The 27,003-nt window shown below is 55.7% G+C and overlaps 1 protein-coding gene across 2 annotated transcripts in view; it reads left to right on the top strand.

The window, feature by feature from the left end:
* The first annotated feature begins 4,687 nt into the window (after positions 1–4,687).
* LOC142474709 (rano class II histocompatibility antigen, A beta chain-like) overlaps positions 4,688–27,003 on the top strand; it is an 81,810-nt gene continuing 59,494 nt past the window's right edge. For both annotated transcript variants that reach the window (XM_075580896.1, XM_075580895.1), the window contains exons 1-2: positions 4,688–5,582; positions 6,571–6,840. In XM_075580896.1, the coding sequence (XP_075437011.1) occupies positions 5,486–5,582; positions 6,571–6,840 (367 nt within the window). In that variant the 5' untranslated portion in view covers positions 4,688–5,485. The remainder of the gene's footprint in view (positions 5,583–6,570; positions 6,841–27,003) is intronic.

The raw sequence follows: 27,003 nt of genomic DNA, 5'->3' as shown, positions 1-27,003 counted from the left end.
GTCCCGCAGTACTCTGTAATACAGGTCCAGTTCAATCCCGCCGCTGCCACCAGTTTTATTATAGAGCCTGTGACAGTAACTTTATGACAGGCTATTATAATACACCAAAAATACCTGGGTTGAACTGAACGAGGCTTAGATATGATAAAATATAATTTATTCCATGAAAAAGGTGAACACAACAAGATAGTACAAATAACAAACAAAATATGACACTTACTTAAGATGGAATGATGAAACAGTCAAATCTGGACTGGCAGTTCATACAGCAATCTTCAAAATCACCAAAGACACAAAAGACATAGAGCATAGGCTGAGCCTCATCTCTTAACCCTGGGCGCCTAGCTGGCTAGCAGGAGGCTCCTTTGAAGTAGAATCTTTAAGTGTGAAGTATGACACTTCCAAACCACTCAACTTCTTTGTTCCTGGCCCTAGTGTAAACAATCAGGGCGGTTAACCTTTGATCAGAAGGCTTAGGCTAAACCATCCGGCTGCCCTTCCTGACCTATTAGCATAGCAGATGGGGTCTGCATCCTTATCTCAGATCCAAAATACTATACCCAGTTTAATATCTTCACATATTAATAAGTTCCATTCTGGTGGGCTCAGTGGGTCGAAACCTGACAGTTTTTTTATGCCTACAGTGACTCTACATAGTGGCCAAATTTCAACTCTGCGACCTCCAGAACCGGAGATACATAAATGCACTTTACAAAAATTTTTACATACAGGATTCGTCCCTTTAAAAATGAATCTCTGCTTTTCACTCCCAACTTCAATCAAGCCTGTTGAAGCCCAGATATTTCTGAAAAGACACCACACATATTTGTATTTTCCTAAACTGTAGCTCATTAACCCCTTAAGCCTCCCGCATCAATCCCAGTGTATGTGTTGGTGCAAACACTGGAACAGAAACAATACATTTTAACAGGGGAATATACATTAGGATGCTGAAGCAAGGTAAAAACACATTACTGGACCACAGTCCAGTTAACCCCTTGCTTCCCAGGTGAGAGTAGGGGGTGGCCAAATGGGGTGTAACCCCTTTAATCCCGGGCCAAACCCCCTCTACCATGACACCTGCCTTTCACCCTCCGCCGCCCCCCCGCCCCTGCCTTTCACCCACCGCCGCCCTACCGCCCCTGCCTTTCACCCCCCCGCCGCTGCCTGCCGCCCTCCCGCCCCTGCCTTTCACCCCCTTGCCACCCTCCCGCCCCTGCCTTTCACCCCCCCGCCGCCCTCGCGCCCCTGCCTTTCAGCCACCCGCCGCCCTCCCGCCCCTGCCATTCACCCGCCCCTGCCTTTCATCCGCCCGCCACCCTCCCGCCCCTGCCTTTCACCCCCCCGCCCCTGACTTTCACCCCCCCGCCGCCCTCCCGCCCCTGCCTTTCACCCCCCATTGCCCTCCTGCCCCTGCCTTTCACCCCCCTGCCGCCCTCGCGCCCCTGCCTTTCACCCGCCCGCCGCCCTCCCGCCCCTGCCTTTCATCCGCCCGCCGCCCTCCCGCCCCTGCCTTTCACCCGCCCGCCGCCCTCCCGCCCCTGCCTTTCATCCGCCCGCCGCCCTCGCGCCCCTGCCTTTCACCCGCCCGCCGCCCTCCCGCCCCTGCCTTTCATCCGCCCGCCGCCCTCCCGCCCCTGCCTTTCACCCACCCTCGCCCCTGCCTTTCACCCCCCCCACCTCCCTCCCGCCCCTGCCTTTCACCCCCTCCCGCTGCCCTCCCGCCCCTGCGCCGCCCTCCCACCCCTGCCTTTCACTCCCCGCCCCTGCCTTTCACCCCCCCCGCCGCCCTCCCGCCCCTGCCTTTCAACCCCCCGTCGCCCTCCCGCCCCTGCCTTTAATCCCCCCCGCCCTCCTGCCCCTGCCTTTCACCCGCCCCTGCCTTTCACCTGCCCCTGCCTTTCACCTGCCCCTGCCTTTCGCCCACCCGCCCCTGCCTTACACCCACCCGCCCCTGCCTTACACCCCTTCCAACCGTAGTGGGACCGCCACACCGCACTCACCAGCCACTCGCCACCTTATACCCGCTCACAACCTAGCGGGACTCACACCCACCACTCACTACCCTCCCGCCCCCCGTACTGAGCACCCGCCCGCCGACTCACACATTGGCGGGGGACACACCTCACATTGTACTGTGTTGTGTTTACAATAAACCATTTTTAAACAACATCGTATTACATTTTATTCCATGTTTCTTTTCAACATTATTATACAACCTTTACACCAGGCCCGTCTGGCCTCTCTGTGCGGCCCGCGATGACTCCGGACGGGCGCCAGTTAATTAATTAAATAAATAATAAATAAAAAAGTTTTAAAAAAATGGCGGCGATTCATCTCCCCCCTCCCTCCCCGCCCCCGGGGTTTGCGGTGCGCGGGGGCAGCAGCAGCAGCGTGAGGAGGATGCGGCAGCCGTGAGAATTTTATTTTTCAATAGCAGGATGCCGGGCGCGGGGCTTAGTACCGGGGGGGTGTGTGAAAAATGGGCTGGTGCAGAGGTGGGGGGTGGGCTGCTGACATGTGAGGGGGGGGTGCTGACATGTGAGGGGGGGGTGCTGACATGTGAGGGGGTGTGGGCTGCTGACATGTGAGGGGGGGTGGGCTGCTGACATGTGAGGGGGGTGGGCTGCTGACATGTGAGGGGGGGGTGGGCTGCTGACATGTGAGGGGGGGTGGGCTGCTGACATGTGAGGGGGGGTGGGCTGCTGACATGTGAGGGGGGGTGGGCTGCTGACATGTGAGGGGGGGTGGGCTGCTGACATGTGGGGGGGTGGGCTGCTGACATGTGAGGGGGGGGTGCTGACATGTGAGGGGGGGGTGCTGACATGTGAGGGGGGGTGGGCTGCTGACCTGTGAGGTGGGGTGGGCTGCTGACATGTGAGGGTGGGGTGGGCTGCTGACATGTGAGGGGGGGGGCTGCTGACATGTGAGGGGAGGTGGGCTGCTGACATGTGAGGGGGGTGGGCTGCTGACATGTGAGGGGGGGTGGGCTGCTGACATGTGAGGGGGGTGGGCTGCTGGCATGTGAGGGGGTGGGCTGCTGACATGTGAGGGGGGTGGGCTGCTGGCATGTGAGGTGGGGTGGGCTGCTGGCATGTGAGGGGGGGTGGGCTGCTGACATGTGATGGGGGGTGGGCTGCTGACATGTGAGGGGGGGGCTGCTGGCATGTGAGGGGGGGGCTGCTGACATGTAAGGTGCAGGGGGGAAGTGATGTGAGGTGCAGGGGGGGGGAGAGAGTGATGTGAGTTGCAGGGGGGGGAGGGTATGATGTGAGTTGCAGGGGGGGGAGAGAGTGTCATATTGAGAGGAGGGGGAGAGTGTCATATTGAGGGGAGGGGGAGAGTGTCATATTGAGGGGAGGGGGAGAGAGTCATATTGAGAGGAGGGGGAGAGAGTGTCATATTGAGAGGAGAGGGTGTGATTTAGGGGAGGGGGAGAGTGTCATATTGAGGGGAGGGGGAGAGTCATATTGAGAGGACGGGGATAGGGTGTGATTCAGGGGAGGGGGAGAGTGTTATATTGAGGGAAGAGAGACATGGGGGGATGCTGACTTGTGGGGGGGGGATGCTGACATGGGATGCTGACTGGGGGGGGGCAGCTGACATGGAATGGGCTGGGGGGATGTGGAGGGGGTATTGTGTGTTTGATGTGGAGGAGGGTATTGTGTGGGTGAGGGGGAGAGATGGGGGTATGAGAGATAGATGGGGAGTATCGTAAAGGTTGATAGTGAGGGGTTCTGGGGGAGATATGATGATGATGAGAGGTGCTGGAGGAGAGATGATGATGATGATGATGATTATTTAACCCGTGCGGCCCAAATTTTTTTTCCTTGAAGCAGTTCGGCCCTTCTCACTTTACGAGTTGGGCAGGCCTGCTCTACACCAAATACTCAACCTATTCTTACCCTATTTAGAAATACTACCTATTACAGATTTACATCCCGGGCAACGCCGAGTATATCAGCTAGTACCAAATAAATATACATGGGAAGGATGTTGATCCAGGGATTAATCCGATCTCTTTAAACATAACTCATTCATTTTCTGTCATATCTGACTACCCTGGTAGCACACACACCCAAGATACTATATATATTCACGGTGGTTAGAGCGGGGGATATCCTCCTCTGTATCAAAATCTGGTCACTCTACCGCCACAGGGTTAGGGAAGTACCTTTGGTCCTTTTGGACCTGAGGGAACGGGCCTGAGGAAGGGGTCGTAACCCTGAAACGTTGCCCTACATCCCTCACCCTTTATCCCCCCACGTTCCCCTTGTGGTTTTCTCCGTCTCTGTCCCCCTCCCCCCTGTTATTCTCCCACATCTGTATTTTGGGGTGTTTTTTTGTGATTTATGTATATTATTCTAGTTAATTATATCTTGTGCTTCTATTATTATATTTTTTTTTTTCATTTTTGCTTATTCCAATGTTTGAGAGTATTCTATAAGTCAGTGACTGCTGGAACATACTATCATATTTTCATCAATCAAACAGTTTTTATCGGTAACAAACCGCCACAGGAGGCGCACTTTGGGCTGTGAAAGTCCTGGTTCTGTGACACACATTCCTCTGTGTGCAGAGCTGCAGCTGTCAGACTGCAGGTCCTTCTCCCCGGTAACTAGTGACGCTCACAGGTTCCTCAGCCCATTGGTCAGTATCATACTGCTGCTGCCATGCAGGGCGGAGTGTGAGATGTAACACACATTATATCACGGGGCTGTTAGCAGGGGGGGCATTAGGGTTATAACACAGGGCTGTTAGCAGAGGGGGCATTAGGGTTATATCACAGGGCTGTTAGCAGAGGGGGCATTAGGGTTATATCACAGAGATGTTAGTAGGGGGGCATTAGGGTTATATCAGAGGGCTGTTAGCAGGGGGCATTAGGGTTATAACACAGGGCTGTTAGCAGAGGGGGCATTAGGGTTATATCACAGAGATGTTAGTAGGGGGCATTAGGGTTATATCAGAGGGCTGTTAGCAGGGGACATTAGGGTTATATCACAGAGCTGTTAGCAGGGGGTATTAGGGTTATATCACAGGGCTGTTAGCAGAGGGACATTAGGGTTATAACACAGGGCTGTTAGCAGAGGGGGCATTAGGGTTATATCACAGAGCTGTTAGCAGAGGGGGCATTAGGGTTATATCACAGAGCTGTTAGCAGAGGGGGCATTAGGGTTATATCACAGAGCTGTTAGCAGGGGGCATTAGGGTTATATCACAGGGCTGTTAGCAGAGGGGGCATTAGGGTTATATCACAGAGCTGTTAGCAGGGGGCATTAGGGTTATAACACAGAGCTGTTAGCAGGGGGCATTAGGGTTATTACACAGAGCTGTTAGCAGAGGGGGCATTAGGGTTATATCACAGAGCTGTTAGCAGAGGGGGCATTAGGGTTATAACACAGGGCTTTTAGCAGGGGGCATTAGGGATATATCGCAGGGCTGTTAGCAGGGGGGTATTAGTATCAGTAGGGGCATTAGTGTCAGGATGGTTTCCTCTCAGGAATTAGGAATACTACATATAACTGTGCGGGTTATGGCCGTACTTCTGACCCTGAGCCCCTCACTGTGCGAGACTCCGCCAGGTAATGTGCATTTATTTACACTGTTTGTGAAACTATTATCTGCTGAAATATATTCCTGAATATTGTGAGAAAACGGGAATCAGAGCAATTAACTAAATATTCAAGCTGCATGTTTACTATCTTTTACTGGTTTTAAATTAAGCATATATATCCTCTGTTTTATTATATATTATACAATGTATAGTTGATGGCATTAACTTTCTGCTTTATTATTTAGTAACACCAGTTAATTGATCTTTGGATTGATGACGGTGGGGTATATATAATATAGGACATTATATGGGGCAGTACTTGCAGATGTTCAGGTTATGGATGCTTTTGCCCTGTGAAGAACTCAGTATTTCTGCCCTACTGTCTGCAGAACTCTTTATTTCTGCCCTAAGTTCTCTCTATCCTCAGTTTAGATAACTGCGATACAGGAAAGCTGCAGCTCTGTGACATGATGTGGATATAAATATAAATTACATGTTGTATAAATGAAGGTAGACATGTAATGGGGGGAGGGGGAGAGGGGAGCCTCTGTTGTGTTCTTGTGTATAGCTGAGTATTTTAATCTAGATAACACATATGTCTTATGTATGTGGCTGTGTGTACTGTATATGCACTGTATATGTAGTGTATGTGTACTGTATCCAGTACTAGAAGTGACAGTGTGTAACTTCCTCTTTATACTGTATGGGGTGAATATAAAGCAGGGTGCTCAGATTTCTGTTATTATTTTGGGGTACAGCCCCACCCCTGCCTGAGATAATTTATTAGAAATCTGTGATGATGCAGGAATGATAAAAAAAGAAATATTTAATGAAATAAATTGGGAGCTCCTGGAGTAAAGGTGTTTATGCATCAGCACCCTATGTGTGTTATTATATATCCTATAACTTACATTAAGAGTAACATACTGCACCTCTGTGACCTCACCCTGGTATTCCCATAACCCCCCTCCCCTCCCCCACCCGCGGATAGTGACTGGGGGTGTTTCTCTTCACAGAGGATTTCCTGTATCAGACGAAGAGTCAGTGCTATTACAGGAACGGCAGCGCGGACATCAGGTTTCTGTATCGCTGCATTTATAACCAGGAGGAGTTTGCTTACTTCGACAGTGACACCGGTTACTTTATCCCCAAAACTGAGCTGGGGAGACTGCAGGCGGATACATGGAACAGTCAGCCGGACCTGTTAGAGGATGCACGGGCTCAGGTGGAGAGAGTCTGTAAACACAACTATGAGATCTTTACACCTTATACTATAGACAAGAAATGTGAGTATGCACTTACTGACCACGCACCACTCACACCCCCGTCCCTCAGCCCCACTCACACCCCCGTCCCTCAGCCCCACTCACACCCCCGTCCCTCAGCCCCACTCACACCCTTGTCCCTCAGCCCCACTCGCACCCCTGTCACTCAGCCCCACTCGCACCCCCGTCCCTCAGCACCTCACACCCCTGTCCCTCAGCACCACTCACACTCCTCTAACTCAGCACCACTCACACTCCTGTCCCTCAGCCCCACTCACACCCCGTCACTCAGCACCACTCACACCCCCTGTCCCTCAGCCCCACTCACACCCCCTGTCCCTCAGCCCCACTCACACCCCCTGTCCCTCAGCCCCACTCACACCGTCACTCAGCACCACTCACACACCTGTCCGTCAGCCCCACTCACACCCCTGTCACTCAGCCCCACTCACCCCCCCGTCACTCAGCACCACTCACTCCCCCGTCCCTCAGCCCCACTCACACCCCTGTCACTCAGCCCCACTCACACCCCTGTCACTCAGCACCATTCACACCCCTGTCCCTCAGCCCCACTCACACTCCTGTCACTCAGCACCACTCACACTCCTGTCCCTCAGCACCACTCACACCCCCGTCACTCAGCACCACTCACACCCCTGTCCCTCAGCACCACTCACACCCCTGTCACTCAGCCCCACTCACACCCGTCACTCAGCCCCACTCACATCCCTGTCACTCAGCACCACTCACACTCCCGTCCCTCAGTACCACTCACACTCCCGTACCTCAGGCCCACTCACACCCGTCACTCAGCCCCACTCACACCCGTCACTCAGCCCCACTCACATCCCTGTCACTCAGCACCACTCACACTCCCGTCCCTCAGTACCACTCACACTCCCGTCCCTCAGGCCCACTCACACACCCGTCACTCAGCACCACTCGCACCCCTGTCACTCAGCCCCACTCGCACCCCCGTCCCTCAGCACCTCACACCCCTGTCCCTCAGCACCACTCACACTCCTCTCACTCAGCACCACTCACACTCCTGTCCCTCAGCCCCACTCACACCCCGTCACTCAGCACCACTCACACCCCTGTCCCTCAGCCCCACTCACACCCCCTGTCCCTCAGCCCCACTCACACCCCCTGTCCCTCAGCCCCACTCACACCGTCACTCAGCACCACTCACACACCTGTCCGTCAGCCCCACTCACACCCCTGTCACTCAGCCCCACTCACACCCCCGTCACTCAGCACCACTCACTCCCCCGTCCCTCAGCCCCACTCACACCCCTGTCACTCAGCCCCACTCACACCCCTGTCACTCAGCACCATTCACACCCCTGTCCCTCAGCCCCACTCACACTCCTGTCACTCAGCACCACTCACACTCCTGTCCCTCAGCACCACTCACACCCCCGTCACTCAGCACCACTCACACCCCTGTCCCTCAGCACCACTCACACCCCTGTCACTCAGCCCCACTCACACCCGTCACTCAGCCCCACTCACATCCCTGTCACTCAGCACCACTCACACTCCCGTCCCTCAGTACCACTCACACTCCCGTACCTCAGGCCCACTCACACCTGTCACTCAGCCCCACTCACACCCGTCACTCAGCCCCACTCACATCCCTGTCACTCAGCACCACTCACACTCCCGTCCCTCAGTACCACTCACACTCCCGTCCCTCAGGCCCACTCACACACCCGTCACTCAGCACCACTCGCACCCCTGTCACTCAGCCCCACTCGCACCCCCGTCCCTCAGCACCTCACACCCCTGTCCCTCAGCACCACTCACACTCCTCTCACTCAGCACCACTCACACTCCTGTCCCTCAGCCCCACTCACACCCCTGTCCCTCAGCCCCACTCACACCCCCGTCCCTCAGCCCCACTCACACCCCCGTCCCTCAGCCCCACTCACACCCGTCACTCAGCCCCACTCACATCCCTGTCACTCAGCACCACTCACACTCCCGTCCCTCAGTACCACTCACACTCCCGTCCCTCAGGCCCACTCACACACCCGTCACTCAGCACCACTCACCCCCTGTCACTCAGCACCACTCACACCCCTGTCACTCAGCCCCACTCACACCCCCGTCCCTCAGCCCCACTCACACCCCCGTCCCTCAGCCCCACTCACACCCCCGTCCCTCAGCCCCACTCACACCCCTGTCCCTCAGCCCCACTCACACCCCCGTCCCTCAGCCCCACTCACACCCCCGTCCCTCAGCCCCACTCACACCCCCGTCCCTCAGCCCCACTCACACCCCCGTCCCTCAGCCCCACTCACACCCCCGTCCCTCAGCCCCACTCACACCCTTGTCCCTCAGCCCCACTCACACCCCTGTCACTCAGCCCCTCACACCCCTGTCCCTCAGCACCACTCACACCCCTGTCACTCAGCCCCACTCACACCCCTGTCACTCAGCCCCACTCACAGCCCCGTCACTCAGCACTACTCACACCCCTGTCACTGAGCCCCACTCACACCCCTATCACTCAGCACCACTCACACCCGTTACTCAGCACCACTCACACTCCCGTCCCTCAGCACCACACACCCCCGTCCCTCAGCACCACTCACACACCTGTCCCTCAGCCCCACTCACACCCCTGTCACTCAGCCCCACTCACACCCCTGTCACTCAGCCCCACTCACACCCCCGTCCCTCAGCCCCACTCACACCCCTGTCACTCAGCCCCACTCACACCCCCGTCCCTCAGCCCCACTCACCCCCCCGTCCCTCAGCCCCACTCACACCCCCGTCCCTCAGCCCCACTCACACCCCTGTCCCTCAGCCCCACTCACACCCCTGTCCCTCAGCCCCACTCACACCCCCGTCCCTCAGCCCCACTCACACCCCCGTCCCTCAGCCCCACTCACACCCCCGTCCCTCAGCCCCACTCACACCCCCGTCCCTCAGCCCCACTCACACCCCCGTCCCTCAGCCCCACTCACACCCCCGTCCCTCAGCCCAACTCACACCCTTGTCCCTCAGCCCCACTCACACCCCTGTCACTCAGCCCCTCACACCCCTGTCCCTCAGCACCACTCACACCCCTGTCACTCAGCCCCACTCACACCCCTGTCACTCAGCCCCACTCACAGCCCCGTCACTCAGCACTACTCACACCCCTGTCACTCAGCCCCACTCACACCCCTATCACTCAGCACCACTCACACCCGTTACTCAGCACCACTCACACTCCCATCCCTCAGCACCACACCCCCCCGTCCCTCAGCACCACTCACACCCCTGTCCCTCAGCCCCACTCACACCCCTGTCACTCAGCCCCACTCACACCCCTGTCACTCAGCCCCACTCACAGCCCCGTCACTCAGCACTACTCACACCCCTGTCACTCAGCCCCACTCACACCCCTATCACTCAGCACCACTCACACCCGTTACTCAGCACCACTCACACTCCCGTCCCTCAGTACCACACCCCTCCGTCCCTCAGCACCACTCACACCCCTGTCCCTCAGCCCCACTCACACCGTCACTCAGCACCACTCACACACCTGTCCGTCAGCCCCACTCACACCCCTGTCACTCAGCCCCACTCAAACCCCCGTCACTCAGCACCACTCACTCCCCCGTCCCTCAGCCCCACTCACACCCCTGTCACTCAGCCCCACTCACACCCCTGTCACTCAGCACCATTCACACCCCCGTCCCTCAGCCCCACTCACACTCCTGTCACTCAGCACCACTCACACTCCTGTCCCTCAGCACCACTCACACCCCCGTCACTCAGCACCACTCACACCCCCGTCACTCAGCACCACTCACACCCCTGTCCCTCAGCACCACTCACACCCCTGTCACTCAGCCCCACTCACACCCCCGTCCCTCAGCCCCACTCACACCCCCGTCCCTCAGCCCCACTCACACCCCCGTCCCTCAGCCCCACTCACACCCCCGTCCCTCAGCCCCACTCACACCCCCAACCCTCAGCCCCACTCACACCCTTGTCCCTCAGCCCCACTCCCACCCCTGTCACTCAGCCCCTCACACCCCTGTCCCTCAGCACCACTCACACCCCTGTCACTCAGCCCCACTCACACCCCTGTCACTCAGCCCCACTCACAGCCCCGTCACTCAGCACCACTCACACTCCCGTCCCTCAGTACCACTCACACTCCCGTCCCTCAGGCCCACTCACACACCCGTCACTCAGCCCCACTCACACCCGTCACTCAGCCCCACTCACATCCCTGTCACTCAGCACCACTCACACTCCTGTCCCTCAGTACCACTCACACTCCCGTCCCTCAGGCCCACTCACACACCCGTCACTCAGCACCACTCGCACCCCTGTCACTCAGCACCTCACACCCCTGTCCCTCAGCACCACTCACACTCCTCTCACTCAGCACCACTCACACTCCTGTCCCTCAGCCCCACTCACACCCCGTCACTCAGCACCACTCACACCCCTGTCCCTCAGCCCCACTCACACCCCTGTCACTCAGCCCCACTCACACCCCTGTCACTCAGCCCCACTCACAGCCCCGTCACTCAGCACTACTCACACCCCTGTCACTGAGCCCCACTCACACCCCTATCACTCAGCACCACTCACACCCGTTACTCAGCACCACTCACACTCCCGTCCCTCAGCACCACACACCCCCGTCCCTCAGGCCCACTCACACACCCGTCACTCAGCACCACTCACCCCCTGTCACTCAGCACCACTCACACCCCTGTCACTCAGCCCCACTCACACCCCCGTCCCTCAGCCCCACTCACACCCCCGTCCCTCAGCCCCACTCACACCCCCGTCCCTCAGCCCCACTCACACCCCTGTCCCTCAGCACCATTCACACCCCCGTCCCTCAGCCCCACTCACACTCCTGTCACTCAGCACCACTCACACTCCTGTCCCTCAGCACCACTCACACCCCCGTCACTCAGCACCACTCACACCCCCGTCACTCAGCACCACTCACACCCCTGTCCCTCAGCACCACTCACACCCCTGTCACTCAGCCCCACTCACCCCCCCGTCCCTCAGCCCCACTCACCCCCCCGTCCCTCAGCCCCACTCACACCCCCGTCCCTCAGCCCCACTCACACCCCCGTCCCTCAGCCCCACTCACACCCCCGTCCCTCAGCCCCACTCACACCCCCAACCCTCAGCCCCACTCACACCCTTGTCCCTCAGCCCCACTCCCACCCCTGTCACTCAGCCCCTCACACCCCTGTCCCTCAGCACCACTCACACCCCTGTCACTCAGCCCCACTCACACCCCTGTCACTCAGCCCCACTCACAGCCCCGTCACTCAGCACCACTCACACTCCCGTCCCTCAGTACCACTCACACTCCCGTCCCTCAGGCCCACTCACACACCCGTCACTCAGCCCCACTCACACCCGTCACTCAGCCACACTCACATCCCTGTCACTCAGCACCACTCACACTCCTGTCCCTCAGTACCACTCACACTCCCGTCCCTCAGGCCCACTCACTCACCCGTCACTCAGCACCACTCGCACCCCTGTCACTCAGCACCTCACACCCCTGTCCCTCAGCACCACTCACACTCCTCTCACTCAGCACCACTCACACTCCTGTCCCTCAGCCCCACTCACACCCCGTCACTCAGCCCCACTCACACCCCCGTCCCTCAGCCCCACTCACACCCCCGTCCCTCAGCCCCACTCACACCCCCGTCCCTCAGCCCCACTCACACCCCCTGTCCCTCAGCCCCACTCACACCCCCTGTCCCTCAGCCCCACTCACACCGTCACTCAGCACCACTCACACACCTGTCCGTCAGCCCCACTCACACCCCTGTCACTCAGCCCCAATCACACCCCCGTCACTCAGCACCACTCACTCCCCCGTCCCTCAGCCCCACTCACACCCCTGTCACTCAGCCCCACTCACACCCCTGTCACTCAGCACCATTCACACCCCTGTCCCTCAGCCCCACTCACACTCCTGTCACTCAGCACCACTCACACTCCTGTCCCTCAGCACCACTCACACCCCCGTCACTCAGCACCACTCACACCCCCGTCACTCAGCACCACTCACACCCCTGTCCCTCAGCACCACTCACACCCCTGTCACTCAGCCCCACTCACACCCCCGTCCCTCAGCCCCACTCACACCCCCGTCCCTCAGCACCACTCGCACCCCTGTCACTCAGCCCCACTCGCACCCCCGTCCCTCAGCACCTCACACCCCTGTCCCTCAGCACCACTCACACTCCTCTCACTCAGCACCACTCACACTCCTGTCCCTCAGCCCCACTCGCACCCCTGTCACTCAGCCCCACTCGCACCCCCGTCCCTCAGCACCTCACACCCCTGTCCCTCAGCACCACTCACACTCCTCTCACTCAGCACCACTCGCACCCCTGTCACTCAGCCCCACTCGCACCCCCGTCCCTCAGCACCTCACACCCCTGTCCCTCAGCACCACTCACACTCCTCTCACTCAGCACCACTCACACTCCTGTCCCTCAGCCCCACTCACACCCCGTCACTCAGCACCACTCACAACCCTGTCCCTCAGCCCCACTCACACCCCCTGTCCCTCAGCCCCACTCACACCCCCTGTCCCTCAGCCCCACTCACACCCGTCACTCAGCACCACTCACACACCTGTCCCTCATCCCCACTCACACCCCTGTCACTCAGCCCCACTCACACCCCTGTCACTCAGCACCACTCACTCCCCCGTCCCTCAGCCCCACTCACACCCCTGTCACTCAGCCCCACTCACCCCTGTCACTCAGCCCCACTCACACCCCTGTCACTCAGCCCCACTCACACCCCTGTCACTCAGCACCACTCACACTCCCGTCCCTCAGCACCACTCACACTCCCGTCCCTCAGCACCACTCACACCCCCATCACTCAGCACCACTCACCCCCCGTCCCTCAGCACCACTCACAGCCCCGTCACTCAGCACCACTCGCACCCCTGTCACTCAGCCCCACTCGCACCCCCGTCCCTCAGCACCTCACACCCCTGTCCCTCAGCACCACTCACACTCCTCTCACTCAGCACCACTCACACTCCTGTCCCTCAGCCCCACTCACACCCCGTCACTCAGCACCACTCACAACCCTGTCCCTCAGCCCCACTCACACCCCCTGTCCCTCAGCCCCACTCACACCCCCTGTCCCTCAGCCCCACTCACACCCGTGTCCCTCAGGCCCACTCACCCCCCGTCCCTCAGCCCCACTCACACCCCCCTCACTCAGCACCACTCACACCCCCGTCACTCAGCACCACTCGCACCCCTGTCACTCAGCCCCACTCGCACCCCCGTCCCTCAGCACCTCACACCCCTGTCCCTCAGCACCACTCACACTCCTCTCACTCAGCACCACTCACACTCCTGTCCCTCAGCCCCACTCACACCCCGTCACTCAGCACCACTCACAACCCTGTCCCTCAGCCCCACTCACACCCCCTGTCCCTCAGCCCCACTCACACCCCCTGTCCCTCAGCCCCACTCACACCCGTCACTCAGCACCACTCACACACCTATCCCTCATCCCCACTCACACCCCTGTCACTCAGCCCCACTCACACCCCTGTCACTCAGCACCACTCACTCCCCCGTCCCTCAGCCCCACTCACACCCCTGTCACTCAGCCCCACTCACCCCTGTCACTCAGCCCCACTCACACCCCTGTCACTCAGCCCCACTAACACCCCTGTCCCTCAGGCCCACTCACACCCCCGTCCCTCAGCCCCACTCACACCCCCGTCAGTCAGCACCACTCACACCCGTCCCTCAGCCCCACTCACACCCCTGTCCCTCAGCACCACTCACACTCCTGTCACTCATCACCACTCACACTCCTGTCACTCAGCACCACTCAAATTCCTGTCCCTCAGCACCACTCACACCCCCATCACTCAGCACCACTCACCCCCCGTCCCCCAGCACCACTCACAGCCCCGTCACTCAGCACCACTCGCACCCCTGTCACTCAGCCCCACTCGCACCCCCGTCCCTCAGCACCTCACACCCCTGTCCCTCAGCACCACTCACACTCCTCTCACTCAGCACCACTCACACTCCTGTCCCTCAGCCCCACTCACACCCTGTCACTCAGCACCACTCACAACCCTGTCCCTCAGCCCCACTCACACCCCCTGTCCCTCAGCCCCACTCACACCCCCTGTCCCTCAGCCCCACTCACACCCGTCACTCAGCACCACTCACACACCTGTCCCTCATCCCCACTCACACCCCTGTCACTCAGCCCCACTCACACCCCTGTCACTCAGCACCACTCACTCCCCCGTCCCTCAGCCCCACTCACACCCCTGTCACTCAGCCCCACTCACACCCCTGTCACTCAGCCCCACTCACACCCCTGTCACTCAGCCCCACTCACACCCTTGTCACTCAGCCCCACTCACACTCCCGTCCCTTAGCACCACTCACACTCCCGTCCCTCAGCACCACTCACACCCCCATCACTCAGCACCACTCACCCCCCGTCCCTCAGCACCACTCACAGCCCCATCACTCAGCACTACTCACACCCGTTACTCAGCACCACTCACACTCCCGTCCCTCAGCACCACTCACACCCCGTCCCTCAGCACCACTCACACCCCTGTCCCTCAGCCCCACTCACACCCCTGTCCCTCAGCACCACTCACACCCCTGTCACTCAGCCCCACTCACACCCCTGTCCCTCAGGCCCACTCACACCCCCGTCCCTCAGCCCCACTCACACCCCCGTCAGTCAGCACCACTCACACCCGTCCCTCAGCCCCACTCACACCCCTGTCCCTCAGCCCCACTCACACCCCTGTCCCTCAGCACCACTCACACCCCCGTCCCTCAGCCCCACTCACACTCCTGTCCCTCAGCCCCACTCACACCCCTGTCACTCAGCCCCACTCACACCCCTGTCACTCAGCACCACTCACACTCCCGTCCCTCAGCACCACTCACACCCCTGTCACTCAGCACCACTCACACCCCCGTCACTCAGCACCACTCACCCCCCCGTCCCTCAGCACCACTCACACCCCTGTCACTCAGCCCTACTCACACTCCTGCCACTCAGCACCACTCACACTCCTGTCACTCAGCACCACTCACACTCCTGTCACTCAGCACCACTCAAATTCCTGTCCCTCAGCCCCACTCACACCCCCGTCCCTCAGCACCACTCATACCCCTGTCCCTCAGCCCCACTCATACACCCGTCCCTCAGCTCCACTCATACACCCGTCCCTCAGCCCCACTCACACCCCTGTCCCTCAGCACCACTCACACTCCTGTCACTCAGCACCACTCACACTCCGGTCACTCAGCACCACTCACACTCCTGTCACTCAGCTCCACTCACACTTGTTGAAATTACTGCTCTGTCTCAGTATCACTCATGCTAGTCACACTCAGTCTAAATTGCTCCCACTCTCACTCAGTCTCACCCTTAGGGCCTCATGCAGTAAGCAGCAATAAGCCTTTTATCGCCAAAAAAGCCTACTGCGATTCAGTAAGCCCCGATAAGCTGGCGATAAGCCCCACTCACACCCCTGTCACTCAGCACCACTCACACTCCCGTCCCTCAGCACCACTCACACTCCCGTCCCTCAGCACCACTCACACCCCCGTCACTCAGCACCACTCACCCCCCCGTCCCTCAGCACCTCACAGCCCCGTCACTCAGCACTACTCACACCCGTCACTCAGCCCCACTCACACCCCTATCACTCAGCACCACTCACACCCGTTACTCAGCACCACTCACACTCCCGTCCCTCAGCACCACTCACACCCCGTCCCTCAGCACCACTCACACCCCTGTCCCACAGCCCCACTCACACCCCTGTCCCTCAGCACCACTCACACCCCTGTCACTCAGCCCCACTCACATCCCTGTCCCTCAGGCCCAATCACACCCCCGTCCCTCAGCCCCACTCACACCCCCGTCACTCAGCACCACTCACACCCGTCCCTCAGCCCCACTCACACCCCTGTCCCTCAGCACCACTCACACTCCTGTCACTCAGCACCACTCACACCCCTGTCACTCAGCCCCACTCACACTCCTGTCACTCATCACCACTCACACTCCTGTCACTCAGCACCACTCAAATTCCTGTCCCTCAGCCCCACTCACACCCCTGTCCCTCAGCCCCACTCACACTCCTGTCCCTCAGCCCCACTCACACCCCTGTCACTCAGCCCCACTCACACCCCTGTCACTCAGCACCACTCACACTCCCGTCCCTCAGCACCACTCACACCCCCGTCACTCAGCACCACTCACACCCCCGTCACTCAGCACCACTCACCCCCGTCCCTCAGCACCACTCACACCCCTGTCACTCAGCCCTACTCACACTTCCGTCCCTCCGCACCACTCACACCCCTGTCCCTCAGCACCACTCACACTCCTGTAACTCAGCACCACTCACACCCCCGTCCCTCAGCACCACTCATACCCCTGTCCCTCAGCCCCACTCATACACCCGTCCCTCAGCTCCACTCATACACCCGTCCCTCAGCCCCACTCACACCCCTGTCCCTCAGCACCACTCACACTCCTGTCACTCAGCACCACTCACACTCCGGTCACTCAGCACCACTCACACTCATTGAAATTACTGCTCTGTCTCAGTATCACTCATGCTAGTCACACTCAGTCTAAATTGCTCCCACTCTCACTCAGTCTCACCCTTAGGGCCTCATGCAGTAAGCAGCAATAAGCCTCTTATCGCCAAAAAAGCCTACTGCGATTCAGTAAGCCCCGATAAGCTGGCGATAACAGCAAAAAACGTAGTTTTCCCCCCCAAAAAATAAAAACCGCCAGACGCTCAGCGATAAGGCGCATAGAATTGTGATTTCCTCTCAAAATCGTCCGCCACAAAACATTGGCGTGAGGCTGGTGAGACGCTGCCGATGAGCGGCGAGACGGGACCTAGAAAATAAAATGCATGTTTCCTGCATGGGATTGATGCCGGGGGTCTCCGGAGCTGATACCCATTAATACCAGCACCGGAGACCCCCGGCATGAATCAGATGTATGAAAAATGCATTTACAGGCAACTTCATTACCTTTATATAGCAAGGAGTAGACTCCTTGATAAAGGACCTGCCCGTCCGAAACGCGTAGGAGGCTGTTTGTTACCCCCCCTGGGGTGATGTTTTTTATCAGATATGTTCTGAAATAAATGGATTTTATCTTCTCACCACCTGACTCCCGGGCAGTGCGCTGTTCGCTTTCTTTTTCAACTTCATTACCTTAGCGCACCCCTCTTCTCATATCATTTTCCTAACCCACGTAACCGTGTAAACATAAACAGAATATATCTCAAACTATATACAAACAGAACTTTTCCATTTAGAATTTTAGGCTGTGTGACCAATTCTTTTACCCAGATACTACAGACCCATCTTGCCCTGTTCGTTGGGGGGTTATTTCCAGAGGCGACCATAGGAGAGGCGCGGGGGGGCGGACATCATGAGAAAGGGAAGCCGGGGAATCGAGGGAGGCCACGAAAGGAAGGGGTGGGGGGGGGAAAGGAGAGGGGGACAGGGAGAGGGGCAAAGGGCGAAGGCCCCCTTCCAGCCGCGGGTTGTTCCGCTGAGTTGGAGTTCTTCGGGTAACACGCGGGCGGCGGCCAGCATGGGGAGCCGGCAGCCAGAAACTGTACTGGGATCGCGCGGGGTGGTTCAGGCGCGGATGAGCCTGTTTAGGCTGTTACTCGGGGACACAGTCCTCTCCCTGCTCGGCTCGTGCTCGGGGCAAATCTCTCACGCAGATGGCCGTGTCTCCCGTTTTTTCTGAGCTCTGGGGCCTGGCGCTCAGGAGCTGCACGTCGGCTCGGTGGTTAACCACGCCCCCCCTGGGATAATGCTTTTAATGGTTGTTTAGCTGAGATGTTTTATTAATTAATTGCTTTGTTGGTTAATGGTTGAATTAATTCCTTGTTGTGTTGGTTAGTGCTTTTATTAATTGCATTTGTTGATTAGTGTTTTAATTGATTGAATTTGGATGTTTAGGTGTTTTGTAATGTTTTATTATTGTGTCTTTTGGGCATTAATGTATTTTGATTAGGTGCCCATTGAGTGCTATAGTATCTTATCATGCCCATATTAATATATGGGTATGATGTACTTCTATAACAATCAATGGGTACAGGGTGGGTATAGTGGGTCTGGGGTGGGTGGTTAGGCCTCCCGGGTGGGTAGCGGGGCCTGGGTGGGTTAACCCCTTAATTACTGTAGCAGTTATTAACCGCTAAGGTGATTAAGGGGCAAGGGACATTAGAATGTATTCTGCTATGTATTTTTCTGGTAACTGGCAACGGAGGACATTGCCCTGCAGTAAGCTGACGAGGACGCCCTTCATATTACCAGGGGTAAGTAGAACGGTTTTATTTACTTTATTTCTGCTGCATGGCTAATGTTTTGATTAATAATGGGCAAATAATCTATTATCCATATCTGGATAATAGTTATGTTGCCCATTACTGTACTGTATGTGTTTGGGGGGGGGAGGTGTATTGATTTTAAATTTAGGCCATGTTTTATTTTTTTAAATGCAGGATTGGTACCACAGGCCTGCGAGGACCCACAGGGACCACCCGACGCCCACGGTACCACCCGAGGACCCCCCGGACGCCCACGGGGACCACCTGAGGACCCACGAGAACACCTGCGGGGAAGAACCTGTGGGGGCCCCAGGGACCACCCGAGGGCCCCTAAGTCACCCATGGGAATTACCCAAGGGTCCCAAGACCCCTGTGGGAACCATCCGTGGGCCCCCAGACACCCGTGGGGACAACCCGGGGACCCCCAGACACCCGCAGTGACCACCCATGGACCCCGTTGGGGCCCACGGACACACACGTGGACCACTTAGAAGCCCACGGAGCCTAGCGGTGACCACCCGGAGGCCCCCAGACACCCTGTGGAGACCTGCAGACACCCGTTGAGACCACCGAGGACCCCCGCTGCCCTGGGGTATTCTGTGTGTAAAAAAATAAATCATGATTTAATGGCTGGGCACGGGGTGGGTTCGGTATTGGTGCTTAATAAATCTTTTTAAATGTTATGACTAGTGTAGATGAGCAGGGGGTCTCCTGAGCAGAACCGCATTGATATGAGGTCCGGGGACCCCCTGCTTCCCGAGATGCAGGCCCCGTTATGCATGTAAATGTCTTGCGTCACGTGATCGGGACATTTCAATGCATAGGAGATACCGGCACCCCATAAGGGAGCCTGTATCTTGGGAAGCAGGGGGTCCCCAGACCTCAAAACAATGCAGTTCTGCTCCGGAGACCCCCTGCTCATCTACACTAGTCATAACATTTAAAAAGATTTTTTTCCGGCGATTTTTTTCGCAGAGAGAGGCGGATCTCTCTGCAGCAGATAGAACTCGCAGGGTGAGCCCTTATCGGAGGGAAGGTCCTATCGCCGCTGGCAACTCGCCAAGTTTGGAAATGTTGCTATCACTGGTATTCGGAGCTTTCTGCATACCCTGATAGCAAAGCTGCCTAAAATGCGATTTAAAAATCCTGGCGATTTTTGTATTTTGGCCTTTACTGCATGAGGCCCTTAGTCTCACATTGACTTGGGAAGAGGAATGACTAAGGGCCTCATGCAGTAAAGTTCGATAGAAAAAATCACCAGGGATTTGAAATCTACATTTTTGATAGTGTTGCTATCACGGTGCAGAAAGCACCGAATACCAGTGATAGCAACATTTGCAAAAATGGCGAGTAGCCGGCGACAAGATGATCGCCCCTCTGAAAAGGCCTCATCTGGCGAGATCTATTTGCTGCAGAGAGAGAGAGAGCCATCTCTCTCTGCGCAAATCTCTCCCAATTTTTTTTATTACTAGTGTAGATGAGCAGGGGGTCTCTGGAGCAGAACTGCGTTGATTTCAGCTCCGGAGAGCCCCTACTTCCTGAGATAACAGCCCCATTCTGGGGTGCCGGTATCTCCTATGCTTTTGATTCCCACCGTCACATGACGAGGGACATTTACATGCATAGGAGATACTGGCACCCCATAACGGGGCCTGTATAACGGGAAGCAGGACGTTCCCGGACCTGAAATCAACATGGTCCTGCTCTGGAGACCCCCTGCTCATCTACACTAGTAAGAAAATGTATATTAAAATATGTAATAAGCACCAAAACACAACCCACCCCCTGTACACCCACATATAACCATTTTTTTTTTACACACAGGATTAATACCACAGGCTGCAAGGGTTTCCCATGTGGTCCCCACGGGTGTCCGCAGGCCCCACAGTGTACCCCGGGGGGTTCCCATGGGTGTGTGGGGGCCCTCGGGTTATCCCCGCTAGGCTCCGTGGGCCCACAGGTGGTCCCCGCGGGTGTCCCTGGGCCGCAACGGGGTCCACAGATGGTGTCCGTGGGTGCCAGCGTGTCCCCGGGTGGTCCAAACTGTGGTCTGGGGGCACTCAGGTGGTCCCTGCAGGTCCCCGGGGGCAACACAGGTCCCCAGTTCCTCCCCGCAGGTGTCTGTGTGTCCTCAGGTGGTCCCCGTGATCCCCGCTGGCCTGCGGTACTATTCCTGTATTTAAAGAATAACGGCCTACAATAAATACACCTAAAAACACATACAGTACAGCCAACATGAAGGGCGTTCTTGTCAGCTTACTGCAGGTCCATGTCCTCTGTTGCCAGAAAGAATACTTGTCAAAATACATTCAACTGGACCCTAACCCCTTAATCACCTTAGCGGTTAATAACCGCTATAGTATAGTATAGGAATATATATCATGGTCTACTGCAACCAATCAGATTGGGGATATAGTTCTCACAATCTGATTGGCTGAAGAACCATTTGATGCCGGCCATATTGGATTTAGTCACATCATGTTATAGGGAAATGAAGCACAGTCATTCTGATTGGCTAGCTTCATTCTCTTTAAATGACATCACATAAAAAAAATAAAACAAAGGCACGTTTTTAACAGCCAATCAGATGGCTGTTGAACCATTTCCCACCCAAATGTGACGTCACAGGCCATATTTAAGGCCGTGACGCCTCATTTGAGCCCAAGAAGCTGACGAGACATCATCGTGTTGTGGATCTACCATTGGGTTTTTGGATTGACAGATGAAGAAAATAATGAAATAATTACAGATGAAGATAGAAGAAGCTTATTGAAGATAAAAAGAAGAATTGGGGTACCTGATCCGGATCTTCATGGCAGATGGCATCGGATGGAGTTTGAGGCCTTCGCGGTACGTGAGCTTCCTGTTTCCCCGGGAGTCGGAAGGCCAGCGCTTCTAATGGTAAGTAAAATATTGAATGTTTGTAAATGAATTTTTTTTTAATGTATTTTGATTGGATATGTATTTTTTTATGTTTTTCTTTGCACATTGACTGATAATGTATTAATCTGCACCCCTTTAGGGTACAGATCAGTACATTATTAGCCAATGCATTTTATTGAAATAGCTTTCTTTGTATTGAGTGTGTTTTTTTTTTTCTATTTCTGGTTATTCTGTGGATGTAATTGTTTGTTTGTCATTTTGCTGCCTTATTTTGATTTTTTTTGTGCGATTGATTTTCGTTTAAAATGTTGTCTTGTGTTGGGTCCTGTTGTTAATGGATGGTGAAAGGTTCTTGCCAAATAAAAAGGACCAGGGACCACCTCGGTCAGCCGGCCGTAGTGACTGGAAACAATGTTGCTCGACCCGGGGAGACTTAACCACGCCCTGGGCTGTTGGATCTGTGATCTGATGACATACGAATATTCGGTAGATGAAAAGAAAGACACAAACTAACTCTTACCTTGCACTGGTAATCCGGAGGTCTCCACACATCACTGTGTCTACAGCGCAGACCCGGATGCGGGAGGAAGAGAGGCGGCGAGACGCGGAACAGCTATTGCTCCCAACGGCTGCTAACTCACCCTGCATAGAGGAAGACTTTGTGCTTCACTTCAGGAGAGTGGAACTCCTAAGCGGTCCAGCTTAAGACAATTTGTTGGAAGTATTTGTACGCTGTAAGTGGAATTACTTTGATTTTACTTCTACAATTTACATTATATCCTTTTATACCCCAGTGCGCTTTGTGCATCTTTTTGTGTGACTGGTTATACATTTGTTGGATAGTGTTTTTATTTATTGAATCGGTGTGTTTAGGTCTTTGTGTATGTTTTCTTATTGTGTCTTTTAGAACTTCATGTCTTTGATTAGGATGCCCATTGACTGCTATAGTAGCTTATCATGCCCATGTTATATGGGTATGATGTACCACTATGCCACTCAATGGGTACAGGGTGGGTATAGTGAGTCCGGGGTGGGTGGCTAGGGCTCCCGGGTGGGTAGCAGGGCAGGGTGTGTAAACCCCTTAATTACTATAGCAGTTATTAACCGCTAAGGTGATTAAGGGATTAGGGTCCATTAGAATGTATTTTGCTATGTACAGGCGGTCCTCGTTTTACGACGCTTCGTTTTACGACGAACGGCTTATCCGACGCTTGTCAATGCATCCCTATGGCCCGTTTTACGACGCCCGAACGGCTTATCCGACGCTCTTACGACGCTTTAAAAAATTGCTACAAATGAACAACCAGACGGCTGCAGGCTAAGGAGATCATTCTGAACAGTCTGTGTGAAGGTTTGGTGGTGTATTTTAGGCCCTAAACCATGGCTGATCAAAGCAAAAAGCAAAGTGCTGTTACTCCAAAAAGGAATAGAAAATCTATAACTTTGGAGACCAAGCACAACATCATAAAGCGCTCTGAGAAAGGAGAGACGAACACAGAAATTGGACGTTCCTTGGATATACCTCGCACAACTATTGTGACTATAATAAAAGACAAGGCAAGAATCCTGGAACAGATCAAGGGCTCAGCACCTATGCAAGGTACGACAATAAGGCAACGTGCTGGGCATATTGCTGAGGTAGAAAAACTCCTCATCATATGGCTGGAAGATCAATCCCAGCGTCATGTGCCCATTAGTTTAGCCTTAATTCAGGCCAAGGCTTTGAGTCTCTATGAGGACATTAAGCACCAGCATGGAGAAGGGGCCACTGAGGAAACGTTCACTGCAAGTAAGGGCTGGTTTATGCGGTTTAAAGAGAGGGCAAACTTGCATAACATTAAAGTGACCGGTGAAGCTGCTAGTGCTGATGAGGAGGCAGCTAAAACCTTCCCTGTTACATTGGCCAAAATTATAGAGGACGGTGGCTATTGCGCACGTCAAGTGTTCAATGTTGATGAGACTGGGCTCTACTGGAAGAAAATGCCCAGTAGAAGCTACATTGCAAGAGAGGAAAAATCTATGCCCGGGTTTAAAGTTGCAAAGGACAGGCTGACTCTTCTGCTTGGTTCAAATGCTGCAGGTGATTTCAAGCTAAAACCTTTGCTTGTTTATCATGCAGAAAACCCTAGGGCATTCAAGGGTTATGCAAAGCACACACTTCCAGTGATTTGGAAGTCCAACCGTAAAGCATGGGTAACAGGGAGCCTTTTTGAGGACTGGTTCCAGCATCAATTTGTTCCGACTGTGCAATTATATTGCATGAACCAGAACCTCGATTTCAAAGCGTTGCTGCTCCTGGACAATGCTCCTGGCCATCCCGTGTACCTGGATGACCATCATCCAAACATCATGGTGGTGTTCATGCCCCCCAACACCACCTCACTGATACAGCCGATGGACCAGGGTGTTATCGCTTCCTTCAAGGCCTACTATCTTAGGCGAACATTTGCCCAGGCCATCAGAGCAACCGATGTGGAAGGTGGTCCAACCCTAAAAGAATTTTGGAAGGGTTACAACATTCTTCATGCAGTGAGAAACATCGGAGAGGCATGGAATGAGGTGAAACAATCCAATCTAAACGGAGTTTGGCGTAATTTGTGCCCGGATTTTGTGTCTGATGTCCAAGGCCTTACAGAGACTGTTGCAGAAGTTACAGAAACTGTTGTGCAAATGGCCAGAGATCTCAACTTGGAGGTGGAAACCGAGGATATTGAGGAGTTGCTCGCCTCACAGTCTAACGAGTTGAGCAATGAAGACCTCATGCAATTAGAGGAGCAAAAAATTGCTGAAGAGGAGGCCCACCAATCTGCTGATGTGGCACAGCCACAGCCACGTAAATCTTTGTCTAGCAAAATGTTGGCTGCGGCATTCAAGCACATTGATAGCGCACTGGCCATATTTGAGGACAATGACCCTAACATTGAACGGAGTTCAACAGTCAGTCGTGGGGTGTCTAACCAAATCAGCTGCTATAGAGAGATCTACACGCAGAAAAGGAAAGGATCTGTCCAGACTTCAATGAAGAGGTTCTTCAAGAGGCCGAAACCTTCAACCGCACCTACATCACCTCCAAAAAGTCCGTTGTCTATTGAAGATTCCCCCCCCCCATCATCTTCCTCCAATAATTGATGTGTTTTTTTTTTTTGCTCGTGTACATTTCTGTACAGAATACAGCATAGTTTTATTTTTATAGTTTTATTTTACAGTTCTGTAATCAATAAATATAATGTTTACATCATAATCTATGTGTGTGCTGCATATCTTATTGCTTGAGTAACATTTTCTGTGTATTTTAGCATTAAAAATGCCTTCAGGAACGGAACGTTTAATTTAAACTGTGTTCCTATGGGAAAACGGGTTTCGCTTTACGACGCTTCGCTATCCGACGCCATTTTGAGTAACGCATTGCGTCGGATAACCGAGGACCGCCTGTATTCTTTCTGGCAATGGAGGACATGGACCTGCAGTAAGCTGATGAGGACGGCCTTCATGTTGGCAGGGGTAAGTAGAACATTTTAAATTTACTTTATTTATGCTGGCTGGCTAATGTTGTGTTTAATAAAGGGCAAATAATATAATAGTTATTTTGCCCATTACTGTACTGTGTGTGTTTGGGGGGGGAGAGGGGTAGGTGTATTTATTGAAATGTAGGCCATGTTTTTGTTTTTTAAATACAGGAAAGGTACCGCAGGCCAGCGGGGACCAACGGGAACCACCTGAGGACACACAGACACCTGCAGGGATGAACCGGGGCCCGCAGGGACCACCCGAGTGCCCCCTTTCCCCATGGGAACAACCCCAGTGCCCCTAGACACCTGTGGGCCCACAGAGCCTAGCGGGGACCACCCGAGGGCCCACAGACACCCGTGGGAACCCCCCAGGGTGCACTATGGGGCCTGGGGACCACCCAGGGAACCCCGCTGGCCTGTGATATTAATTCTGTGTTTAAAAAATATATATATATATATTGTTTTATGTGGGGGCACAGGGGGTTGTGTATTGGTGTTTATTAGATATTTCTGAAACCGTCGTATGTGTCTGTGTCTGTATGTGTCTCCCTGTGTCCCTAGCGGCAATCACATTGGCCCTTTGGCCCGTCACTCCACCTCAGGCCAATGAGATGGCTCCCTTGGCCCGCCCGCCCCCGCACACCTCTCATTGGCCTGAGGCAGAGTGACGGGCCAAAGGTCACACACACACACACACACACACTCTCACACACTGACACACTGACTCACTGACACACTCTCCCTCTGTCCCCCCCCCCCTCATCACGTGCGCCGCCCTGCACCGGCTCCCGGACGGAGGGTAAGCGTGGCGCGGCCCTCCTACCCCAGCCGCCAACGCTCCCTTACCTCCCCGGCGCTCCCTTACCTCCCCGGCGCTCCCTTACCTCCCCGGCGCTCCCTTACCTCACCGGCGCTACCTCACCGGCGCTACCTCCCCGCCGCTAACTACCCGGCGCTACCTCCCCGCCACTAACTCCCCGCCGCTACCTCCCCAGCCGCTGGGGGGGCCAAGCAGCCTCCTCGGATCTGCGCCAGTCCCACTCTCCACCACCTCTCACTCCCGTTGTGTGTGTGTAGGGACATTTTACTCCTGCCAACAATTTGTGCCTCACTTTCACCCCTGCCCTTCACCCCCCCCTGCCCTTCACCCCCCCTACCTCTGCCCTTCACCCCCCCTACCCCTGCCCTTCACCCCCCCTACCCCTGCCCTTCACCCCCCCTACCCCTGCCCTTCACCCCCCCTACCCCTGCCCTTCACCCCCCCACCCCTGCCCTTCACCCCCCCCACCCCTGCCCTTCACCCCCCCTAACCCTGCCCTTCACCCCCTCTACCCCTGCCCTTCACCCGCCCCTACCCCTGCCCTTCACCCGCCCCTACCCCTGCCCTTCACCCGC

This window comes from Ascaphus truei (assembly GCF_040206685.1).
Source record: "Ascaphus truei isolate aAscTru1 chromosome 20 unlocalized genomic scaffold, aAscTru1.hap1 SUPER_20_unloc_2, whole genome shotgun sequence".
Classification (NCBI taxonomy): domain Eukaryota; kingdom Metazoa; phylum Chordata; class Amphibia; order Anura; family Ascaphidae; genus Ascaphus; species Ascaphus truei.
Note: the sequence above shows the minus strand (reverse complement) of the source record. Positions and strands in the feature narration are given on the sequence as shown.